Here is a 26220-nt window from a genome sequence, read left to right on the forward strand (position 1 = left end):
GACTTGAGGAAACACCAAAATATTACAGTTTTGACAAAATTAAAGAAGAGGGGGAGAAATTTGAAATTAATTCTCTTTTACAGATCCCTCTGTCTCCTTTCTTCAAGTACTCAAATTCCTGAAGACTCTATCTATACCAGTAAGTTAAATGTGCTTGGGACTGTTGTCTGGCTGAGACACCATCACTGTCCTGTGTCCGTACTACTGCAGCACCCTTCCACCTCCATCCTCCAATATAGATGCAAGACATACTTCTTACTGGGAGCGGTTCCCAGCCCACACTAACTCCCTAACCATGCCCAGGAATTAATTCTTTGGAAGTGCTAGTTGTCATGAGCTAAAGGCATGACAGAGGCTGCTCTAACAGTTTAACAGCAGAGACTCCCACATCGCCTGGGAACATTCACTGGCATCAGTGTAGATGTAAACAAACAAGATATTGATTCAGTGTGTAACAAATTGTTGACAGGCTTTGGTGAAACTCTATAGGAAAAACTGTTATGAAAGTTTGAAAAGCCGTATGTCCTTATATACAGTATTTCCACAGCTTTGTGCCAAAACAGTTTATTCTCTCAGCCCAGCCCTACTCTAAATGAAGACTTAATCCTTTGAAAGAACTTGGCTATCAATCAGCTGTTAAGATGCAGGTAGGCAGATCGTATTTCTAAACCAAATCTGTATTTATTGATCACCTGGGAAGCAAAGCAGAACTCCAGAGTCAGAACACCAGCTCTGCAGTGGTTTTGTCAGTCACAGACTCGGGATTTTTTAATAAATCCATGAAGTATCTGTCAATCTCTGGCAGACTCCATGTTATGCAGTATTTCCTATGAATGCTGTTTTCTCTCTCTGGTTTCCTTCTGTCTTTTGTTTTCTCCTTAAGGAGAGTATCTTTCTCTTAAATCTTTTCATCCTGACTTTAGGGATTCTCTTTTAAAAACCAGTGCTCAGTAGATGTTTCCATTGTCTCATAAAGACACCTTTTCGGGTATATTACTTTATATTATACCTGATTGTCTCTTGAACACAGCAAGGTTCAGGCTCCCACATCATCAGCCCAAGATTAAATATTTAACTTTCTTTCACATAGAAACAGTATTGTAAGGAAACTGAGGCACAGTAAACATTACAAAGCATTCTCACATTTTCTCCACCTTCCTAACAAGTCACTTCTCGACTGTTACCATCTCTTCATGGCCACCATCACTTCATTTATCTTCTGTTGTGACCAAATCTTAGCTTCTCCCACTTTGCTCACTGACAGTACCTTGTGATAAATCTCTATTTAACTTCCCAGGATGGAGGTTACGCAGCGTCAGTCCCACACACGAATTGAGAATTTAGGAAGAATGAAAACGTGACTGAAGTGTAGATGTTGATACAGAAGGCTTATCTTGCCCAATTATTTGGACAGGACTCTGAATCCAGACAAAATGGCTAGAGGAGAAAGGAAGATAAGACTCCAGACTAAGAAAAATGGGAGATTTAATGACGATGGAAAGAATAATACACAAAAATCAGGAAGACTCAGACACGAGTCCGGTAAGGAAGCAGCATGTTTTGGAATACTGCTCCATCTCCACTTTTGCAGATGAGACAGTAGATGCCTACTTTCATTTTGTTCCTGGAGACATTGGTCTGGTGATACTATAAGTGGTTGGATCTGGTTTAGTGCAGCAAATCTACGTATTTCTTAAAGTATTGTAATAAAAGAATAAATAGCGAAAACATGTTCTCCAAGTCATGTGTCAGAGGATCATGTTCATCATTTACAGTGTCTCTTTACATCATGGACAGTGTTTCTGTCCAATAACCTGTAACATGAAGCTTCCAAGCTGGATGAAACCTCAAGATTTTATTGAAACAACAACTAACACTGTCATAATTTCCTTGAACTGCCTTCTTATTTGAGGGCAGATAATTTACTTGCACAGTGATTCTGAATGGCTGGGTTTCTTTGGTGATACATGAGTACAGGAAGACGCACTCAAGATTATAGCAATCATAACAGCTTCAAAATGCATCACAGGGGTAACCTGAAGTTACTGAAATACTTCTGAATTATTTCAGGATTTTCAAATGGATTATTTAGATCATCCTTAAGTAATTTACTAAGCAGGACATGTGTGTCTGTGTACATGTATATACATCTGCTAACACAAACTGAGAGGACCAAGGCCGAGACACAGAGAAAGCTCAAAGACCAGGTCAACTTTTAGCTTTAAATATCTCCCATATTACTTAGCGTATTTGTAAGATGGAAAGTCATCAAAGACCTCAAAGCAGGCAGATAAAATAAAAGTTGTTTTCTGACTTTTTAAATGGCAAAACAAATTATGACTTATTTTATTTTCACAATTACAGGCTGGGGAAAAAAATGAGGTTAGGGGTTTAGATGATGTAGAGCCACCCACAGCTAGCCTGAGGAACACATTTCTTATTCAGCCTCAGAAATGCTCCCACATATTAAGATGTCAGAGTTCATCGTTGTTTATGCACTGGCTGCTTTCCATAATAATCAGACCCTCGGTCACTCTAGTAGAGAAGAGACTAATGCCATGTTTTTCAGACATGTTTTTCCTAGTAAACTGTGATTAGCTCTCTGCAGCACAGGACTGTGCCCTAGCAAATCACAGCATGAAAATTAGTTGTTTAAGTCTGTATGCAAACAAGAAATACAATGAAATATTGCTTCTACTCTCAACAGTCTTCCCAACTCCACAGGCATTTAATGTGCCCAGCATTTTTTTAACTACAGTAACTATTTATTACTGATACTTTCTGTTCAAATCCCATTGTTCTATGCTTACACAACTCAGTTTACAGCATCAAAGCCTTGCCTGAGTGAATGTTGATATCCTCATCACCAGTGCTCTCTGCGCTTCTCAATTTATCGCACTTACTGTTTGCAGCTATCAGTATTAAAACTCACAAAGACACGCAAAACACAGGAGTTACTTAACCCCATATCATCTATATTTAAATGCAGTAATTTCACAAATCTTAAAGAACAATGGAATTGGTTCAGATTTGGGGCAAGGCATTTCAGGTTCCCTCCTGCATTCTTCTGCTAAGGAAAGGAAAAGATTAAGTCATCTTGAATGTATTATTAAAGCATTAACCTCCATTTTTGCTCCAAAGAAGTCAGTTGGGAAAGAAGAGTCTTTCAGTCCTATACACTGAGGAAATTTTCTCTAGGGTGTAACAACAATTTCAGACCAACAGAGAGGGGAGTATGGCTGGCTGAGCATCTATGGAAGGGGACAATGCAGCCTTGCCATAGCCAGAAAACTTTTGTGCACAGAATGGCATGAAGGAAAGCATTTTTTTAAGAAGCAACAGAGAACCGGGTATCCATGACCAAACAGCTCCAACGACCCTAATAACATGAGCAAATAGTGTAATTCCAGCCCAGTCCATAGGTCAGAGCACTTTGTGCAGAGCATGCTTTAGATGCTGGTACCCCAGTATGATCCCAGAGGTGATGTGTTTTGCTGCTCTAACCATTCCACACTTTATCAGCATAAAGTCCAGTTACTCCATTTGGGGGTATGTAAGCCAAGTTTTGCTTGTCCAGTTAGATTATGCTCCCTATTGCTGTAACTTCCAAAATCAGCAAATAAGGAACCATAAGACAAAAAAAATGCTTTTACCAGGCCATGAAGGATATGGGGTGGAACAAAGGGAGTGCAGAACACAGTACGTGTACCGAAGAGGGCTTTTTCCTTTGGAGTGCTCTCAGACCTCCACAATGCATGGGAATTAAGGAGCTCGGCGCTTTGCATTAACAGGCCCTAGAAAGATTAAATAATTGCCAGCGAGAATAGTAATTACTCTGACTTGCAAATCTACATACTTCACAGACATGGAAAGGACCCGAGAGAACAAAGACCACACCATGCAGAAATGGTGAAAATATCGAGTGACCATTTTCTGTCTTGGAAGCATCTTTCCTCCTGTCCCCATTCTGCATTTGTATAAATATTAGGTATTCATAGCTGACAAAATCCATAGTCTTGGATGGAAAAAATAAAAGCAAGTCTAACACAATGCCTGTATAAAAATTAGTTTTAATGAAGTGCCTACTGTGGATTTATTTCCTGATGTTCTTCTGTGGTAATAAACCCACATCCGTTAACACACTTGCAAACCAAACAGAAAAATGAAACCAGGAAATTTCTTGGCTGCCATCTACTGTTCAAAACTTTTCTGTATCACACAGAATAAAAACAAGAAGAAACCCAAAGAGCACTCACTGACATCTCCAGGTTTTCTCCTCCTCTTTACTATTCTTGGATAAAAACAATGTCTTTGGGCTGCTGTTAAAATCCACTATATTTCTGTAAGGATTCTTTGTACATGCTCACCTTTTAATCAGTCCCAAGAATGAGAAACACAAAAGCTTGTAAACTTAATGACACCCTGATTTAGGGAAGAACACTGTAGTATTCTTAGTATTTCAGTGAAAAAATGTACTTGTTAAAAAAGTTCTACTAATTCACTAGAGAGTGATTTCACTATACAGCAATAGTATAAGACAGCACTAGGACAGAGACTGAAAAGCAATGTGCAAGAAAGCTGTCTGCCTTCCCTTTTCTCAAGGATTTGTGTTACTGGGAGGGTAAGCCCTACAATTTATTTGTTTCTCTCTCTGTCTTACTTTGGGAGCTGCCTAGATCTCTTTGTCCTTTTCAACTCCTCTGCCCCATCTCCTGCCTCTTTGCTGCCCCAAAGAAGCCACTATGATCCTGCAGATCTGACAAGTAAGACAGGCTGGAATGAAAAGGGAATAATCATCTTTATGTCTGACCTATGAGATGACTTGGAAATTAGGTTTAAATGACATAGAATGCCAGGTTCTCACAGTTTATGACAGAAGCTGAAGGGACTATAATCTGCAGTAAAGGAGAACCAGGAGTTTACTGAGAGATCTTAGGCCTGCAAGGACAAAAACATCTGAAACTGGATTCCTGGGTCAATTCTGTCACTCACTTGCAGACTTTAGTCATATGGTTATAAACTGAAGACTCATCCTAGTAAAATATACTGGAAGCCAATTAAGTACTTAATCTGAAAGCATCTAGTAACCTTCTCTTTACCATCTCGTCCAAACCCACTCACAGCAGGTCCAACGAGTTCAGGCTGCTCAGGCCCTGTCTGGTCAGGTTTCGAACAGGATGGAGATGTCACACCTCTCTGGACAATCAGTTCCAGTATTTCACCACCCCCACCAGCCAACGTCTCCTACTCATTCACCTGCTTGGCATATTTAAAAAACAGTATTTCTAAGATCCCCACTCAAAAGCTCACAAGACTATATATATATTACATATCTACGCATACGTACATATATAGCATAATGAAGTTGACCATGTACTTCTAGTCTCTAGGGAACAAACTGCTCCCTCTTACACAAAGGTATCAGATGGTGAAACAGCTTTTCAGGAATGGTTGTAGAATATGACAACTTCAAGTACAACGCACATTAAAATCTGAACCTTTGTAGGAAGGTACTAACAGATGATCTAGTAGTAACTTCAGCTTTCACAAAGTCTTTTCTCTACTCTTTAGTTTCCTTCAGTATTCCTCAAAGTTCAGAGTGATCTGCAGAAAAGTAATACTGATCAGGAATCAGCCTACCAGCAATCTGAAAGGTACGATACTCAGTGGCTGAGGAATGCAAGCAGGTCAGGGCTCATACTGTAAAAAACAGGAGAAAATGCAAAAGAAAGCAAAGAAATTAAACAAAAGAAAAACCCCCACCTTGAGCACAATAAAAAGTGCATTATAGTTCGTGCACTGCATACCAGGTCATTCTGAAGCTTGTGGGCAGGGATGTAATTATCTGTGTCCTGTATTTCCAGGAAAAGAATTTGGATGAACTTGGTACTTCGACCTACCTGGTTTGAAATGGGGTAAAGAGTGGACTCCAGGCCACGTATCTTCGTTTGGTGTTCCAAGTACCTGTGCACAAAAAGAGAAAAGAAAAAAAAAACACACATTGCTGTAATGGAAAAGACGTAACAAGTCACAGCATTGCATAAAGCTACTCCTCCAAAGAGCTCAATGTACCTTACAATCTAAACTTTAAATAGGCTTAATTTGGGGGGGGAAGGCGGGGAGGAAGAGGGTACAAAAAGTTAAATGATTACCATGGTTTCAAGGTACTAGTGTAGTCAGTAAAGCACGTAACAGTGCTGTGTTCCTGTCAGGTTGCCTATTTAACCAATACATGTTAAAGCTACTTTCCACTGACAAGTGCCAAGCTACCTGCATATCTCAAAGCGCCGGTGTTACAGTGGCTAGATATTTTAGCTCAGAAATAATTTCAATTCCTGTAAACTTAAATAAGCTGAACAGATACCTAATAGATGCTAGGATAGAATATCTACACAGATGGTGAAGCAGATGACCAAGAGCATGGCATGAACAAGAATGCACAGCAAATAGTTGTCATTTTAAGTGGATGCAGTATACATAAAAATAGTAAATTTTTAGGAAATACAGACTTTATAGACTCATGCATTATGCTTTGTTTCTATTCACTTCAACTGTCCTCCTTCTTGTAGTGTGAGACCAACCTTCAGCAGCAAAGTATTTAACACTTCTCACATGCATCTTATATCCTCTGCTCACATGAAAAGTTCACCCCCCATGTCTTTGGCACAAATAATAAATAAATTGAGAGAACTATAATTAGTTCTCCCAAACCTGTTTTTGCTTCATGAGACATAACTGTCAATGCTTGCTTTAAGTGGAGCCAAGAGGAACACCTAAAGTAGCAGCTCTACAAATGCATTTCTGAATGAGTTGTGGAATTTGATATTTCACTAGTGGGATATTCCTTGTTACAAATTTACACTCAATTTCTAACATGAATGAAAATGCTAGGGACTGTTTTCAGTATTTGTTATAAACTCAGGCCCTGGAATAAAAGGCTGATAACCTAAAGGGAAAGCATTTCACACTAGTCTGGTGCTTGTTTTGCATTGTCATAAACGTACAAAGCCCCCTGCCAGCCCTGCCCCTACCTGCACTGCAGATCTTCTGAATAGATCTTTTGGACCTGCATATCTTGAGTGACTGATATTCTGTAGTCACTTAAACCAGCACAAAACAAGCACAAAGTTAGTGTGAAAATCTTTGGTCCAAGTATGTGAAGGTTTGTGACCCTTCAGGGCAGACTACAAGACATCTACTCCCAGTCATTTGGAGCTGAAGAGATTTTTTTTTTTTATTGTGTCTGCTGCAATATACATATGCATTAAAAGCATTAAAGGAAGGACCACTTTAGAAGATTTGTTGCACTTCTTAAGCTGTGTAAGCATTTGTTCATGTTGATAAATTCAAGCTTAAAAAAATTCTTAGAAGCAAGACTAGGAAGCTAAACCACAAAAAATTTCTTTTCAACTCTGCCAGAATTTATTTCATAAAATTTAGAAACTGGCCTAAAAACCTGAGGCAAAAGTAAGTGACCTCTTATTCTTACCTACAAAGTGTGCTTTATGACTCTTGGGCCTCAAGTTTGTTAAGCAATTTACAATACTAACGTGTTTCTAATCTAAGAATATTAATGCAAAGATCATCTTTCTCCACTATCAAATACAACAAGCAAATAGCCCAATTTAGATGTAGTATGACCAATAGGAGGTGGGAGCAGAGCACCAAGGTGTCAGAGAAACAAAGATGACAGTATCAGTTCAATTAGGCTGTATACACTCATGGGGTTATTTGGATATGCAAGTTCACTGATTTTATTTGTAAATATTGTTTGTAGGACATTGCTTTCAGTCCTTGTGAAATATGTCTTAATCGGCATTTGAATAAGAAAAACCTGGCCCCGCAACCCTGATTCATCACACCACCGTATTAATTTCATTATTGCTACTAGGAAAAGCACAATTCCCTGATTAAACATAGAAGAAGTTAGGAGACACCGTTGACTCTATGTCGTGATTAAATCAATTTGCAAATAACTTTCACCTGGCTTCTGTATCAATCAAACTCCTGGTGCCAAGCACCTCCCAGACCAGGAGAGGGAGCCCGTGGATTAAAAACACAGATTCTCACATCCTCAGTTTAAATTAAGAAATACGGTCCTCAACTTTGCAACCCCTCTTAGCAAATCAAAGGAATATTCTCTCATGAAATGTTATGAATATAAGAAAATTAGTCACATCCTTCTAAATGTATGTTCTTAATCATCTCTTATTTTAGATGAGACATAGGCAGCTAAGGCACTGTACAGATGAATGTTAAAACCAGCTAACAAACATTTATCAGACCTATTTAATGTAGAACTTGGAGCTAAGAAACAGATTATTCTGATTTTCAAAGTAACATCAGGTCCAGGAACAGGCGGCTTCATGGGAGATCACTTTTATAATGAACCTTATGTGACTCTCAATTTTTTTGTTCACTAGTTTTCCAATCCACCTCTTTAATAATATTCCAGCACATCTGCTGTTACAATGCTTAAGAGCCAGCTACGAACAAGTTCTGTGCGTTGGAGTACTCAAACCGCCTACAGTACCCCTTCTGTCAAGGGTAGCAGTCAGGCTAAAAACAACTACGGTTTTCTATCGTCTAAATGCCTACCATGTTTAAGGTAGGGGCACTTGGTAGTTCAGGGAAGGATCCAGACACTGTATTTTAATGCATTGTAAAAACACTATAAAGATCATCCTTCTTCCATACAATTTTTAACATGCACAATACAGAAATTCACAATATGTGACTATCAATCAACAAACAAGAAGGCAGCAGTGAAACAACTGTGGTTTTGGAGAAGATAAAACAGTCACTGCCTACAGGTATGTCAACATAAAGTGATTTGTAAGCATCACCTTGCAAGTGATACTTCTAAGCAGCAATCAATCCCATTTTGATGAGGTGGGATTAGGCAACCCAAAGCAATGAGTTCTGATACCTGCTATAAACACAGTAAAGTGGAGTTCACATATAAAACCACGGGGGAGAAAGATCTGCCTTGTTTTGCAGCTTACAAAAGAGAATTACGGGACCAACATGGAAAAGGAAAGTGAGGGAGGAAGGGAGAACCCAACAGTCTTCTGGTTTTAATCCAAAACAGTGTCCCTTAGCATTTAAGAGTGATTATCCAGACCAAACCACTGGCAACATCTTGGCACCATAGAAAGGCATCTAACTAACCAGCTGTAGCAAACCACTGGTTACCCAGCCAGTGCTGGAGAGCAAGCCTGACCTTACAGCGACAACCGGTGAAAGTGGAAGATACAGGAGACACAGCAGCCTGAGACAACAGCCATTACACCAGGACCTATCATTTTATGGGTGACGACCTAGCTCTGACTGTCCTTTCATGGTCCACCACTTCTGATCCCAAGCATGCCACCAGGAGTTCTGTCTCTTCTACATTTTAACACTTTTTCTTTCCATTCCTTGTTCCAAAAACACGAAAATAACCACTGCTGTCACAGCAATCAAGCCCCAACTTAATATTGGAAATGGTTTGATATCCAATGCATGGTTTGATATCCTATTTTTTAAATTGAATTACTAACACAAGAATAATCCACAATTCTCAAATTTGGAATGGATTTAGTGTTTTCCAGGGGCCAGGATGGTTATGGTTTCTGGAAAGAAAACTCCCAAACCTACTGGGGTTTTGCTGTTCCACGCTACACACAACTGTAAGATAAAACACTCTGAGCTCTTTTATTCCCTAATAAACAAGATAAAATTACCTTCTCATTTGAAACTTGCTGTTCAAAATTAGGACCAGATTCTAATCTAATTTGTATGGTGAGAAATCTATTTATACGAAAATAACAGATTTACAGTACATCAGGGTACTGAGGGCCAAATACCTTTACTGCCAGTTGACATTGTTACTGTTTGGCAGACAGTTACAAAAACAGAACCTGCTGTTCAAATCTCTATATACAAGCATAATATAGAAAGATTGCCCAGGAAATGCAACACAAATGCATTAAGGTCTATTTCAATGCCTTAATTTTTTAATATAAGAGAAAAAGTTGTTTGCTTTTTGCGTCTGATTTTACAAAGACTCATCATTCCCCTAATTAATGTGCTCCCTGGTGTCCACGGGAGTCATTATTTTACAGTGAGCATTATGCCACTCTATCAACACAATTAGTCATATTGTCCTGTATTCTGCTTCGAATGCAAAAACATTCCCTATTACTGCCACGTAATAAGGTCATTCTGGGTAACAATTTGTTCGGAGAAGTCATCCAAATCTCTTGTGAGATAAGCAGCAGTGCAAATCTTTCCCACCAGCTCTTTCCCAAGTGCTGGCATAATTAGTAAAGAACAAGTATTTCCATTTGCACTACAACTTTTGAATATACAAAGCCGTGTATTACTGAAATAATGCTTTAACCCTGGTTAGATCTGACGATCATCAAGAAAGGTGGTGGTTTGGACTTCAACAAGACAAAGAATATGCATCCAGTGATATTATTCAGGGGTTTGTAGCAACAGAGAAGAATGAAAAACAAGATCAGCATGCAAATGAGCTGCCTTTCCTTAGACAACATTTATGGAAATCAAGCTAAGCAATTTGCTGAATTTTCAAGTTTTTTCATGTTAGGTCAACTTGATGAATAAAAAAAGTTTAGTCAAAAAAAAGTCAGGAGTCTTTCTTTTTTTTTTCCTTTAATAAAAAGACGTTTTTGTTTAAAAATGCCCTAGAATTTTAACTAGGAAAAGTTACAAGCTGTATGTAAAAATGTTTTCTTATTTTATTTTTCCTTTTAAGGATCATCAAGATTTCTGTTCCAGTCTTTGAATAAAAAGTTTAGTCAAAAAAAAGTCAGGAGTCTTTCTTTTTTTTTTCCTTTAATAAAAAGACGTTTTTGTTTAAAAATGCCCTAGAATTTTAACTAGGAAAAGTTACAAGCTGTATGTAAAAATGTTTTCTTATTTTATTTTTCCTTTTAAGGATCATCAAGATTTCTGTTCCAGTCTTCCTGTTTGCTGGGTAAAACATACTGCATTTAGTGAGTCCTTGGCTGTGATGTACCATGGGAGACTATAGCTGTCTGAGGAACTGAACTTAATAAGAAGAGGAAGAGAATAAGTACTGCAGAGCCATTTCCAAATCAGTAATCTCTCTCTTCTGAGTGAGATTTGGAAGTTTCGGATGTTCTGATTTTCAACAAAAATTTGCTATATTCTCCCGAAACATACATTTCTAATGAAGCTTTCACCTGATTCAAAAACCTAGGAGTCCTTTTCCTTTTTGTTAGAGGAAATACGTTACTGCCATGCAAGTTCCAGGGTTTCGCTACAGCAGCTCCATCACTCCAGAGCCACCTCTGAACGTGGAATGTCCTATCTGGTCTGGAAGAGGAGAAGCTTATGTGATCTCTTTCTCCTGCAATCTGTCTTGGTGCTGAGTCATTTGCCCAGATGATCCAAACTATTGCTGTATTCCCCTCCCGAGGATTCACTGTTAGGTAGATCTTAACCACACCTTCCACAATCCGGGAAAGTGCTGTTATTACCACCTCATGTCAGTGAGCACAAAGTATGTGTAGTAGTGAAGATCAAAGGAGGAACTTCGTCCTTCAGCTTAGCATTTGGTCTTAGTGTAATGGGTTAAGAAAAAAATTCTGCAACTATTTGTGTATTATTCATGCTGACTCAGAGTCTGCTGACCGACAACTGCAGCGAGGCTTCCTTCAACTCTCTGCTGGGCACGACGGATGACAGCTGAGTGTCAAGTTTAATATCCAAAAGATAGAGACAGAAATGGAAGTGCCTCAATACCAGTCATTTCTTCACATCAGGAGCTTAGCAGTTCAGTTTCCATAAAGGACAATAAATCTGTCAGTTTGTGTAATGCACTTAGGCGTTTGTTAGATAGAGGCCGAAAACATTTTAACTTTGGGAAGGTTGTGGGTGTTCCACGATTCCCAGCTGCATTGAAAAAGTCACCTCATTTTTTGCTACAGAAATGTCTATCAATCAGCTAAGATGGCAACAATATATTTATTTGGATTCATGAAAAATAAAGACCATATGCCTGTTCATTGTCCTTGAGATTTAAAATATTGAAGCCTTACTTCATTAAATGAATGGCAAAAATTATATATAGTTCCTAAACCAGGAATCTACATCAATTCAAAGTTAAAACAACTGAAGTGAGACTGTGTGATCGAGGCAGTCTCATCCTATGTGGAAAACACTAAAGGTCTTGTTCAGAACCTGAAAACTGTACTTTAGTTAAAAAGTTTTTTCTTACATAGAAAACTCCTTCTGTTTTTTTTAAGTCAAGAGGTCTTGTTGAACCTGAAAACTGTATTTTAGTTAAAAAGTTTTTTCTTACATAGAAAACTCCTTCTGTTTTTTTAGTCAACTGTCATCAAAATATCCCTTCATTATTCCCATACAGGTAAGAAAGAAAATACCCCCCAAATAGAGATGCAACATATTAAGCATATAGAAAACAGTCATGTAACTTGTATGATTCCTTTTCAGAACAGAAGTGTTAAACAAGAGCCCATAATTCTTTACAGACAAAAATCAGACATCCAAATTCTTATTTTTAATTTTATGTATAGAATAGGTTGTATTTTTTGCTTCCTTTTGTTCCTGTAAATGCTATCAAAGTCATTAAAAAAACCCAACAAAACTTGCAGTGATGATACATGGTAGAAGGAAAAAGAAATTCACCATCACCATTTTATATGCACAATGGTAATGTGTAGCAGAATATGTTTAATGTGATCTGCATTCATTCAGGACATTAAACCAGAATTACTGATTTAAGAGAAAACAAGGCTGGTTAGAAAACAAGCTGATGGGAGTATTTCTTTTGCAAGTTATTTTGTGAATGATATAAGCATTGTCTTAACAAAAAAACCACCAAGGTATTAAATTCTTTCAAGAGCTCTAAGAAGTACCAGCTACACAGACAACGAGTACAGGACACAACAGCAACAAAAAAGAGAGAAGGCACCTCCTCACGAACTTGTTTCTGAGAAACATAAGCTTGTTTCTGCTGTATGTAAAGTGATGCTGTTTTGTGAAAAAACAGAAGTAACTGAGGCTTATTCTCTAAGGTGAAAAAAGAAGCAGTAAGAACAGAACGAGGTTCACCTATAGCAAAAGGCTGACTCAGCCATGAAGTGGAATATCGTCATTCCGTTATATGTGGGTAATAAAACCACTTGCTTTGAGCATAAGGGGTGGTTTATGACAAAGCTTGCTTCAAAAACATTTAGGTAATGTGCCAGTGTGGATGAGGGAAGGAAAACATGAAATTACTATCAACATTCCCACAAAATTTTAACAACACACATTAAATAAAAAAAAATCAAGTTCAACTAATATTTGTGCTTTAGCTCTGTCAAGGATGAAAAATGAGGTACTTGAAACAGTGAAGGACCCAACTGTTCTTAACATCCTTTCCACACAGAGGCAAAATACAAAGAAGTCTCACCAGGAAACGTTTTTAGCATGTGATTTTTCCAACCTTACTTTGTGTATATAAATGTTATTTGAGTAGCTGACTCCATCGAGAAGTTAAATTTATCGCAACACTGTTTCCACACTGTTTGCAGCAGAAGTAAACAAACTCATCATTCTCTTCATACCCATCGTAACCACAGCTACCTTTTGAGGGACCCTGCCAGAGACACCACTGCAACTGCGCTAACGTGAAGACGACGACGGGGACTGGAGACTTCATAAACACGCTTGTCCACCTTTGCAGAGCCAGGCTCTACCTACTCTCTCTGCACGAGCTGGGCACGACGGCTGGGAGGAGGAGGAGAAGGAACAGAGCAGGCATCACCACAGACCCAGCGCTGCAGACCATCAAGACAGGATTAAATGAAATCCCCAGCCTTACAACAAAGCACTACTGAGGTTTGATATGCCAGTGTCCTTAACTGCTTAGTCACGGGAGAGTTTTGTTTATTCCGAAAAGGACCTACTAAATACATACTACACTTCTTTGAATCACAGAAACAATTCTGTCAATGAGATGACTTTTAGAAACTAATTCTGTTCATAATCCAATCTAAATTGGAGAGAGAGCAAAACCAGAGTCATTTAATCTAAATTTCACAATGAGAAAAAAGCATGTGTGAAACAACTTTTACTGGGCTGTAGCATCCTCTTCCTACAAGTAATCAGCACATCTCATCGTAACGTCCTATTCTAGTAACTTACAACTTTCATAAAGGTTTCACATGGTGGAATAAACTGGTTTTTTATTTAGTGATTCTTACTAAAACATTTCTGTGAATGAGATGAATGCTAAAAACACGAAGAAAACAGAATTTGGCAAACTTGTTTTGAAAACAGAGGGGCCTACGCTGTAGAGAGGATCTGAAATTAGCAGCAAAAGGAAAAAAGGCAAACTCCTGACAGAGACTGCACTTTCCCTCAAGCCAGTGCAACCATGCAGCAATTTAGCCAAATTACAAGTTAATTAAAAAGCGTAGTACATGGTAAAAGGAGACACTGTTTAGCTCCAAAGTGAAAAGAGGGCTCCTCCATGCTGAAGCGGCTGAAGCAGCAGAACTGAGGACCTGTCCCTCCAGCTTTCCCAGCCACCTGTGCTGAGGAGTCTCCTTCCATCAGCAAACAATCCCACCATCAGAATAAAAAAATCTTGACGTTAAACTAGATGTAGTTTCTCTGATACCTGCTTTGCAGCTGCAGAAACTATAAAACACCTCAGGATGAACAACAGGATGAAATTGATCCTTAGTAAGAAGAGAAGAGACGAGAATTTGAAAGCTTTTGTAGACCTCAGAGCTGTGGATCAGGAAGAGACTGGGAAGAAAACTCATGCATGCAGAAGACTACAGCTGACCTCAACAGATTTCTCTTCCCTTCCTCCAAGGAGGCAAGTTTGCTCCTCTGGCATTGCCAGAGCTTGTGAGCTCTCAAATAAGGTTACAGAGAGGGAATGATTTCACCAAGGAAGATCTTGGTGTTAATACATGCGAGAAGCAGCTGATGATGATTTCTGTGCAGGAAGGCCTCTTCCTTACCATTTGGGAACAAACAGAACAGTTTTCTTCACTGCGAAGGAGAAGGAAGACAGCCATTTTCTGTCAGAAGGACCTCCTGGCTCACAAGTCATGCTTGTTTACATATCCTTTAAAATCTGCTCTGTTTTACTCTGTACAGAAAGGTATATACTCTGCATTTCAGACTTCCTATCTGTGTTGTAAAGCCTTTGGAATAACACACCCAAACAGACAGTCCTCTCCTAAATATGCTCTTCAAAGATTTATTTCAAGTCTTTTAACTGCTTTTTTTCTTTAAACCGAAAAAGGGAGGGGAAAAAAAAAGCCAAAAGCCTGTGAGAGGCTTTTTTGAAACTTAATTCCACAAGCCCTGCTGTGCTGGCTCAGCAGCTGGCTCATTTGAATTCCAGGTATGCACTACACAGGGTTTTTTTGGAAACGCTGGCTTATCAGAAAAGCAATGCTGCTTTTGGATCATAAAGCTGGCTTTATGGTCTTTTTGAAGACCATAAAACTAGCTCAGTTAACGCACATGAATCCCTACCGACTGTCGCAGTGTACAATCTCATTGGCACAGGCAAAGCTACACCATTGCATCGGGATACTGAAGGGCTAAAGTCGCCATTCAGCTGGAGAGCTTATTTAAAAAATTAACAGACCAAATTTATGCATCTTCCTATGAATGATCACAAAAATAGCAAGGAAAACAGTTTTATTTAAAATAATATGATGATTCTTCACCATACCATCATTTAACTGCAACTATTTGAACAAACCAACACATTTGGGATCACATCCATTCCCAACAAGGATCATCACTGCACCAGGACCTGACCCAATGGTTTTCATAGAAACCAATCCACGTTTTCCCAGAGCAAAACCCCACTCCGAAGCAATGAAGCACACTGTACTTCTCGGATACTGGAAACCCTTTGTCTCTGGCCTGGTGCCCAGTCACAACACGTCGGAGGAGCGAGTGTGCCTTGTTACGACACCACACCAGGACTCACCATTCCTTACGCACAAGGAACAGCATACACATGGCACAATAGAAGCTCATGACATGTGCCGTTTACGTGACAGAAACACATTTGCAGTGGAGAGGAAAGCTGTTGTACTAAGGCAGATAGAATATCATAGCTGGGCTAACTGAGCTGCTGGGCTCACGGTGGTGGTGGGGGAGCAATAAAATGAAAATTCTTTTTCTCACCTAAAAATCCTGGGGAGATAACATACACTGAGACCTATATATTAATCCTGGTGCTCAGCATCACAGAACAGTGTGATACTAGAATCCGATCAGATCATCCAGAAGTTTGCCAACTCCTTATTTTGCCAACTAAGGTCTTGATCTTGTAATAATCTCAATTCTGAATAGATTCATGCAGCCACATGGAGCCCAGTGAAGCAGTGGGTATTTTGTCAAGTTTTTTAAGCAACCGTTTGTTCAATGTCCAGTAAATGAAGGCAGCCAGTCATGCTGCCATTTGAAGAATGTGCGGGCCCAGGTGTTAACAATATTTCTGAAACAGTGAGGGCATTAATAATGAGCTCCAATTGTGTTGGGTATATGTGATGGATATAAGAGCACTCTTCCTGGATGTCTAAATATCCTGCTGATTCCTACACTGAACCTTATCAGAATTCCGAAATCAAATCACTTTTAAAAATGTCTAAACTTATCACTAAAAATCCATTTCAAGCGGTTCAGTTTCAAGTGTGCCTCCTACAACAAACCACGGCATGATGCTTGGCGTATTCATTCCAAACAGTATTTTGCTGTTAAAAAAGTGAGAGTTTTATACTTCTGACTATCCTTCTGAATCACAGGAACAGAACAAGCAAGCAGAATGAAAAATGGAAGTCTCTAAGTAGTATAGAAATAGATTTTTTTTTCCTAAAAATGGGGGAAATGTCAGCCTACTTCTGATGGAGAAACACTGGCTATAAAAGCAGCCGAGACATTTTAAGTGGGGTAAGACAGTAAGATCAACGGGGAAGCTGTGGCTGAACAGAAACCACATCCTCCACTGCAGTGTAGTGAGCTAGCACACCTCACTCCAGAGCACTTTGGAATTTTCCAGTGAATTCTTCGCTAGAGCATCTACCCATTTTCCTGACACCTTCTTTACCCATTTCCTTGCAAGTCCAGTAAGAGGGATGGGTTCATTTTCCTGACACCATGAGGTACATGCCAAAATATAGAGATCAGAAGTGAGTTTTGAAAGAGTGCCAAATTTTGACACACTCAAATTTTCTGAAAATTGGAAACTCTGCGATTTAACCATTTATTGCTCATTTAGCACTGTGGCTTTAACAATCAGCTGGCAGGTGGCCTAAGACTTTTCACTTTGCTTATTTAAATGAAGGTGAAAGCAGGTGTCACTCAACTGGAAGAGGCAGCTGCACTCCCAGCTTCAGTGAACCCATTTGTTTGCTTTGACGTTAGTGCGCTCTGTAACTTTGCCTGTGACTTCTGAGCTCTCAGAAACACCAGGCAGGAGGGATTAGGGTGTAGTCGTCTCCTGTCTCCATTTAAACTTGCTCTAAGCCACGTGCAGGGCAGCTGCAGTGGCAGTCCTTGCTCTTTGCAGCCTCACTTTTGGGCAAAAGGGAACTACTTCCCTGGAGCTGCTGGAGCTGTTCCTCTCTACTCACTGGAGAAGGGAGCTGCGAGGACTGGGCAGGGTTTGGAGAACATACTGCCTACAGCTCCAAAAGGAATCGAGGGGGCTTGCACTGACACAATCAATGATGAAGTGTGAATGAATGAAGGCAAATCCTCAAAAGACCTGCTTATCATGGTCCACTCTTTTTCAGAAAAACAAAACAAAACAAAAAAAAAAACAAACCAGAGGGGAAAATGGATAAATAAATAAATAGGATATGTAAATACAGAAAAAAAAATTTGCGCAGACACATGACAGAGTTTCAGTATCACTAGTGGTCAATAATGATGGAGAGGAAGAGAAAGACTGGAGTTAGTTTCTTATCCTCCACTCCCAATACATTAAGGTCCACAGAAATGCATGGCCTGAAATACTGATGACACAAAGGCTGAAAAATGATGTAGGATCAGGTACAAGAACAGTAAAATGACTACATTAATTCTTTAACATGAGCAACCCTGCTATTACAAGGCAAATCATAACATTTTGGAGGTAAATTTTAAAGATCTCACTGAATTAGTAGAAAGGGAGATGTTACATCAATGAAACAAGGGTAACTAACTATGCAAGTTATCAGAGAGAAAAATCAACCTCTCAACAGTATAGGCACAGCTGATCTCTTGGACTACGTGAGGAATGCAGATGAGCAGCATGATGTTATCATTAAGCTAGTTAAAAGGCTGCAAAAGCAACAAAACCATGAAAGCACTAACAAGAATAAGATAATATCAAGCAAAAGTGGTAGGAAGCTGCACTGAAAATACGTTTTACTGCAAGTAAATGAAGCCCAAAGAAGAGATAGCTCTAGTAAGAAACAGGTGTTTCATTATCCTTAGTTTTCAGGTACATTCACTGGTCTGATAAATTATTTTTTTTATGGAATAGGGTACTGCAGGGATTTCATGAAAAGCTCCATAAAACAAACAAAAGAGGATTTGCCCTGGCTACAGTTACTACCCTGCTTTGAACTGCTGAGCAGCTGATAAAGTGATATGATGCAGTGAGGTCAGCAGAACCTCATCTCTACTCCTCCCTTTCCAAGAGAAAGGAGCAATACTAGCACACTCTAATGAGCCGGTCCAGCAGCACAGCAGTGTTATTAACCAAATATCTCGGTCATCAGACCAAAGCAGACTATACCAAAATGCCTGGGATCTCCAACATCCAAATTATTAAGGCCTCTTTTTAAGTAGTTAGGGCAACGTGTTGTACGGATGCACACCAAGATGAGACAAGAAGGATAACTAACGGATTGAGAAAATCCCTGGCTGCATTCCCTCTGATTTTACTGAAGGGCCAGTTCAGCGATACAAAATTTATGCAACTTTTCTTTCTCTTATGAGAAAAGTGCAATTATCAGCTATTGAAAAACAATTACATTCAGAATACACAGGGGAAAAAAAACCACAAATATAATACGTTCTAAGATGAAAATGAGTTACAATGCAAATAATTCCCTTTTGAAGAAGGGAAGTAACTGCAGAATATTTTTAAATAACTTTAAAAGGAATTGAGCAAGAGTCATTCTAGAAACATAAATCCCTCTTTATGACACAGCAAAGTTTAATCAAATTGAAAGTTTACAAGGTCAACTGATTTCTCACCCATCAAAAGATATAGAAATCCAACCGTAAACTGTCAGCGTGATAAGTAGATGCCTAAAAATTTCTTTTGATTTCTCTTCTGGATGTAATCATCATCAGGGCAATCGTATTTGGGTGAGAACATACCTATTGCACCATACTACACTCTCTGTTAAGAATTTACCTTATGCTGTTCTGCTCCATCACTGACAGGTTTGAGAGTTTACACCACAGCCATTTAGATCATGTTGTGCCCCAAAAAAGCACCATGAAGAATTCTCATTATGTTCTCACAAAACATATCATTAGCTCTCTCTGATGTACTCCGAAACAGACCTCAATTACCAGAAATACTGCTACACGGTGATTTACACACACACTCTAAAGACAAATAGTGAACACAGGGCATATTTCTTCCTGTAACTGACAGCTAAAGAATCCAGTTTTGCTATGGCCTCCAAGTTATTTTAAATGGAGCACTCAGAAGACTGGAGAAGGAAGAACCAAAGCAACAACAATGAAACATAATATTGTACACTTCAAAACTTGCTCTATTTATTTCACACTCAAACCATTGAGAATACCCACCGCATTAAGATCTTAGTCAGGTAATTCTCCTATTCTCAATTCCCACATAAGACCTCTTTTTTTGGACATGTTATGAAACAGAATCTATTTCATTTCTGTAGCCTTTTTTCTTTCCTTCTCCTACTTATTAATACTGATTTTGTCCAGTACTTTTCAAGGCAGTTTCAAACTAATGCAGCTTTTTTCCTGTTGGTTACTTTTCTCTTATAATAAAAAGACAGTAATAATAAAAAAAAAAACAATTAGAATAAAAAAATTCAGGAGAGGTGTCTTCCTTCTGATTTTCTTTTCTCTGTGCAAGTCACATAAGTAATGGCAACACACAAATAGTGGACACACAGAAATTGCGTGACAGCATTTTTATACGCGTATTTAAAACTCAGATGAGATTATACAAAATTTTCAACATATGTCAAATTAAACGCCTAAATTATTTAACCACAGCCATTTAATGAACTAGAAAAGCAGCTGTCCCAATCAATGTGGATTTATGTTAGCCCTTGAAAACTTGAAACCTCTTGAAATCTTGAAAATGTACATTTAGCTTATAGAAAGATACTGAGGATCAGCAGCTTGTGTAAATGGCAGTGATAGTTGAAGACACTCAATCTTATGGCAAGTGCTCAGCATCTTGCTAAATTAATACCTAGTCTAGGGCACTGATTCAGGAAACACTAAAACGGGTATTAAAGTCTACCTTCATTCAAATTAGGCCTATTGCAAATGGTACCTCAGGCATGTGCATGGGCTGAAGGGGATGTTTCCCCCAGATACCATGATAGAAAAAGCTAAATACTTTTACCAGTTCTTAGGAGGGCAGAAGAAATCAGCTATTATTCTTAAGTCTTTTAAGAAACATGTGCAGACAGGTAAGGCATATCAATCTTAGATTCTGGTAACCTGCCTCTAAAATCATCATCTAAAACTGCCTCTCATTGATTTTTAGACATTTTCAACTTTAAGGATGTTTGAACTTGAGCTACAGATTATAAACAACAATTTTGGCAATCAAGATGCTCTTCAGAAAACCCACTTTTGGCATGTGATGTGCAATTCAGACACAAGTAAAAGAGGAAAGGGAAAAGAGAAGATTCAAGTGTATTAAACACTGTTCCTTTATTTACGAAATGGAAAGAGAAAGCAATATGACTATTTGATGTCTGAACATTTATTATCTTTCCTAGTAAATAAGGCCAGCATATATCAGAGCAGGTTTATGAATGGGCCTGTGGTTTTAAATGGCACAATATTATCTTGCAGCATAAGTTTTTGGATAACAGACCAATGCTTTTGTTCAGAATGGGCTTCAGCTCCATTTGTAATATGCACAAATTGCTTGCAACTGCATTTCTGTTCAGTGTCACCTGCATGCAAAAATGTTTGCAATTACAGCTCCATAACACATGTGGACACAACCTGTACAGAGAGAGATTTTACACAGGGGGGGAAAAAAAAAAAAATCTATTTCTATGGTTTATGGGGCCAACAAGAAAGGTGCCTGCAAAGATGTACACCAGTGTAAGTAAACAGAGCTGCACTGATATATACCAGCTGAGTCTCAGCACGTTTTTTTTCAGTGTATTGCCTGTAACCACCCTCTCAAAGGCCAGAGGCGAGCCTGGAAAAGAAACAATGCTTCTTTATAATTATAGCCCATTTCTCATTCAGCAACTGAAATATGGCAGATACTAAAGATACATTCCGATTCCAAAGAAAACCACAAAGCCATTGTTTTCCACTGAACCATGTCTTAAATTGTTTTTTTTCTGATAGCCAATTACACTTCACGTTTTGTACTACCAAGCTGATAATAAGCCAAGCTCTTGCAATCCCAGCCACACTCAGGGTTTTGTTCAGAATTAGCTGGCTGGACAGAAACATCTTCTCGCAAGCAGAAGATGACACCTATGTGCATCAGGTTGTGTGACTGGCTGGCCTGACATCCAGCCAGCCCCTGAAAGTCAAGGATGGGGTTACACATTAATTTCTTTTTTCCCCTCCTCCTCTTCCCTCCTGCTACCAGCTGGTAGCTCCCCTGGCAAGTGTCCATCATATACTGCTGGGTATTTTTATGACTTGGATGAATAGGAGGTTACGTGTCCCCTTTTCTAAAAGAAATGTTAACAGAGTGCAAGATACAACTTCAATATTTTTAAAGCCTCTGTTCCTGACACACATAGGCAATATTCCTCAAGAAAATTTCCTACATTTTTACAAGATTGCTATTTTTAAATCCTAGGCCTAGCTTGTTCGCCCAATACCGTATGGGTTTAATGATATAAGGTTTAATGATATAAGGCAAAGAACAACACAGACTATGGCTACTCAGACATGGTGAGGACAGGAGTTCTTTACAAGAGGTAAACGCAAATTGGCATCCAAAACCTTGTGCCCTGTTATAAAGGAAAAAGACTACACATGCAGTGATACAGAAGACAATATAGTGCAGTCAGAGAGCTAAAATTGAACTGAAACTCCTTAAAACAAACTCTTAAAAAATCCAAAATACTTTACAAAGCTTGAATACATAGAAGATTTACTTTGTTTTTTAAAGATCATTTTAAAGGTTAATTCACCTCATACTTGCCTAGTTTAGAATTACTTTCATTTGAAGTTTGGCATTAGACATAAAGCCCAGAAAGGAACCTTGAAAAAGTGGTATCAGTGCAAAACCTGCAGGCAACTGCAGTAAAATACTGAACAGGTGCTAACAACTTCAAAGAGAAGACTCACAGGTAGAGAAGCCTGTTATTTATTTAATTAATTTCAGTGGTGCTGAAGAGAAGTGAAATATAATAAAGCAAAGCAGAGGTAAATTCGTTAGCAGGATAATACATTGCACTTCTCTCATTATACTTACATGCTGTGTTATAGAAGATAGAACTCAGCAGTCAGGCTTCTACTTAATTAGAGTTTCAAAAACCCCCTTGTTTTCCTCATGAAGTCATGGGTTGGAGGAAAATGGAGAGAGATGGGAGGAAAACACAAGCTGTTTATAGAAAACTTCCCCCCTCTAAGCAAGAACTATCTATTTTGCAAAGACAAAGACTTTTTCCCCAACCAGATTATCATCTGCAACATGTACGGCACCACAGATACCATGCCTACACAAAACAAAATTTCAGCTCAGGTCCAGCCTCACAAATACATCTGTTCCATCAGAGGTGAACAAGCTGTATTTCAGAGCCAAAGTATTTACCAAGTGACAGAAAAACAGGTATTGAATAATGAAATAGGAATAAAAGACCAATAAATTTGACTAGACACCTCATTACACAGGTGAACTTCAAAACCCAATAGTTAAAAGTACCTCTCCCTTGGGTTTAGCATTGCTAGCTTCCCAAAAGATGTTATTAACACAATGTACCAGAAAGCACAGCTCCTTCGGGTCCGTCATAAGCTTAAATGAAAGTGAGGCCTGTTAAAATGTATTTTCAGGCTTTAGAGGACATCAGTGACATGAAGCAAACCTTCAGATACAGAACCACAGGGAAAAAGCTCCACAGCTTCACAAATGCCTGTTAACGTTAGAGTCGCAGAGGAAACACTACTAGCCTGTGTTACATGATATGAGACACTTCAGGCATGTAGTCAGATACATATATGAATATATATACAAAAACCAAAAAATATTGCTAGCCCTTTGAATCTTCAATAACAGAAGTAACACTTCCATTCCCATTTAAAAGGAAAATGCCATTTTTCATAGCTATCTGAAATTGCAAACTCTTGCGAGTCTTTGCTGTACAGCTCCATGCAGAAAGCTAGTGTTTCTGGTGCTGCCCTTTGGCATACCAGTCTGCTGGGCTCAACAAATGGATACTGTTCTCTTTTAATTACTTTTTAATACTGTGCATTATAGCACCCAACAGAGCAATAGCATCCAATACCAGAGAGGAGTCCTCAGCTTTTTGCAATATGCATGTCAGGAAAGACAGAAGCTTCTGGCTGCAAACTCCCACTCCCGCTGTGCCATGTTACCTGCAGTGTGAGGCTCCTGCGGTGCACGCATGCATCCCACAACCGTGTTTGCAGAGTGAATGCCCCTTTACAGATAAAACAGCATTTAAATGCCATTGTCCTGCTTGTGCAGAGATCTACAAAGTATCAGGAGAACTCTTCATACATTATTCTTGCAGTGAAATGTAATTTTCAGTGTAGTTGGCACCAAGACTAAAGTTCAGCCAACGCACAGATTATTCCCTTATCAGGAAGGCTTCGGAGCCTGGGAGGAAAATTCATTTTGATCTATAATGGCTCTCAGAAACTTCATGTAAAGTGGAAAAGACAGAAATACCTTCCCACTTAAAAAATTCTCTCCAGATGAAAAATTAAGCTAGCACAAGAAATTCAACTCTCATCTGGTTTGAATCTGTTAAGAACAGCAAGTATAAAAGCACATCCTTCTATCAAAATCAGAGCTGTAACCAAGTTGGTACCTCCATTGTGGCTCAGGGTAAGGCATGCACAGGCATACTGCAGGCTTCTCAGTGTAATCAGCTTTAACACTCAACTAACTCATGCTGATCATCACCAGATCCAAGGAGCTGTCGATTCTCCCTGGTACAGGGCTAGCTTGAAGGCATTTGGTGCAGCTTTTACTTCTAGACGTAATTAAAGCTTATTTACAATGGCAGGTTCTCCTTGATACAGAAAACCTCAAAGTTTGCATCTAGAGAAATGTATGCTAACAAATGATCAACAGGAATAAACTACTGATAAAGATCTTAGCTACTCCATATCAGAAGCCAAATGATATTTTCCAATTTTGTAAGGTTTTATTTTGATTCAACAGATTGCCTCACATATTTTTCCTATTCCCATGGTTTTACTGTTCAACATGTACTTGATTGAAGCTTCACCCTGTCTTGTGCACGTGTTACAAGACTAAATAGAAATGCTGAGATTACTCTGTCAGATTATTGGTCCATTGGACCTAGCACCTTGCAACAAAACCTCAAGTTGCTTGTCTCAGAAAATAGCAAAACAGTTTGCTGGATCTTCTCAGTTGTGCTGGAAATGATGACGACACATCACTAATTTGATACTTCAAGGCAAAAGACTTGTTAGCTCTTACAGGCTGTAATTACACTCTTCTCCCTTATTTTCTATGATGCAGTTCTATCCAGAAAGTAAACTCAGTTCTAGTATGTTGGGAAAAAGTAGGAGTAAAGATGTAATAGTATACTGATTAAACCAAATCACCTCTGCAGTAAGACATTTTATTCACTGTTAAACCTCTTTGAAAAAGCAACCTACTTACATGTGTGATTTCCATTTTATTTGGTAAGTACAGTTTTTTTGAAAGAGATTATTCACACTTTTAAGTATAGGTGGGAAAAAGAATTCATATTATCAGATATGTGACAACAACAACTTGCAGCTTGCTCATTCATCAACATCTCTAAGTGCTGGTCCAATTCTGAAAACAGATTCCGGTTTATAAACCCTTGCTATTTTATTGAGGCCTATCACAGTAATGGAACCTGAGAACGCTTATTATAAACAGCTGCTGTAACAGAAATAGAGAATCAGTGTATATTACCATTTAAAAACCCACAAATGTTTAAAACAATAGAAGTCAGGAAACACAAGCTTAAAGAGAAAAGTTCTTAAAGCTGAAAGATCAATCTCTGTTCTTAATCTATTATATACAATCACTTAATTAAGCCATTATTAAACATAAACAAACATCAATCCTAACGAGGAAGAAACATATGTGGTGTGCTGGGTTGCATCTACTCTTGCTATGTAGATATGTGAAGAATGCCAATGGCAGAGATATGCAAAAGCATTTAGAGAATCTCTCTTTGACTTCCACTTGATAATCGCTGAAACAGCATACATACAACATATTTTAATTTCATTTACATAATAATGGGAAATTATACAATAGGAAATCAAACAGCCATTTAAGAATTTTAAACTGTTAGTCACATTAAATTTTGTTCACTTTTCCTGATTATTACTTCTTAGCATTTTGTGACTTTCCTACTACAATGTAACTGATTCCCTAAAAGCCTCAAGCTGCAACCTGGACTCTTATGTGCTATGGATGTGGACTAATAACAACGGCAACAGATACGACACAGATTAATATACCTTTTGTTGCAAGTTGTGTATTTTAGAAGAGGACTACAGAACAAAAGAATGAGTGTGAAGGTGGAGTGTACCATACACCATTTTCAGAAGACTACCCTTTGTTACAAGAAAACCATCACTGTTGGATGTTGAAAATGTGAACTACGGGAAGACTTTGTGGAAAAAGTCTTTTATTGGTTGATCTGTTTCTTTCACACCTGTGTAAGCGCTCACTGTGTATTAATTGTATTGGTTATCTGGTGTAACAACCTGATTAATTTTGTACTTCAGTGCTATTAACTACCA

At 38.6% G+C, this 26220-nt stretch overlaps 1 protein-coding gene across 1 annotated transcript in view; it reads right to left on the minus strand.

Annotated features, from left to right (window-relative positions):
* Positions 1-26220, minus strand: part of CDK14 (cyclin dependent kinase 14) — a 243004-nt gene that overhangs the window by 97534 nt on the left and 119250 nt on the right. Inside the window, exon 9 of the mRNA XM_019471112.1 lies at positions 5901-5964. Coding sequence (XP_019326657.1) covers positions 5901-5964 — 64 coding nt within the window. The remainder of the gene's footprint in view (positions 1-5900; positions 5965-26220) is intronic.

Source organism: Aptenodytes forsteri, unplaced genomic scaffold, assembly GCF_000699145.1.
Source record: "Aptenodytes forsteri isolate BGI_AS27 unplaced genomic scaffold, ASM69914v1 Scaffold172, whole genome shotgun sequence".
NCBI lineage: Eukaryota > Metazoa > Chordata > Aves > Sphenisciformes > Spheniscidae > Aptenodytes > Aptenodytes forsteri.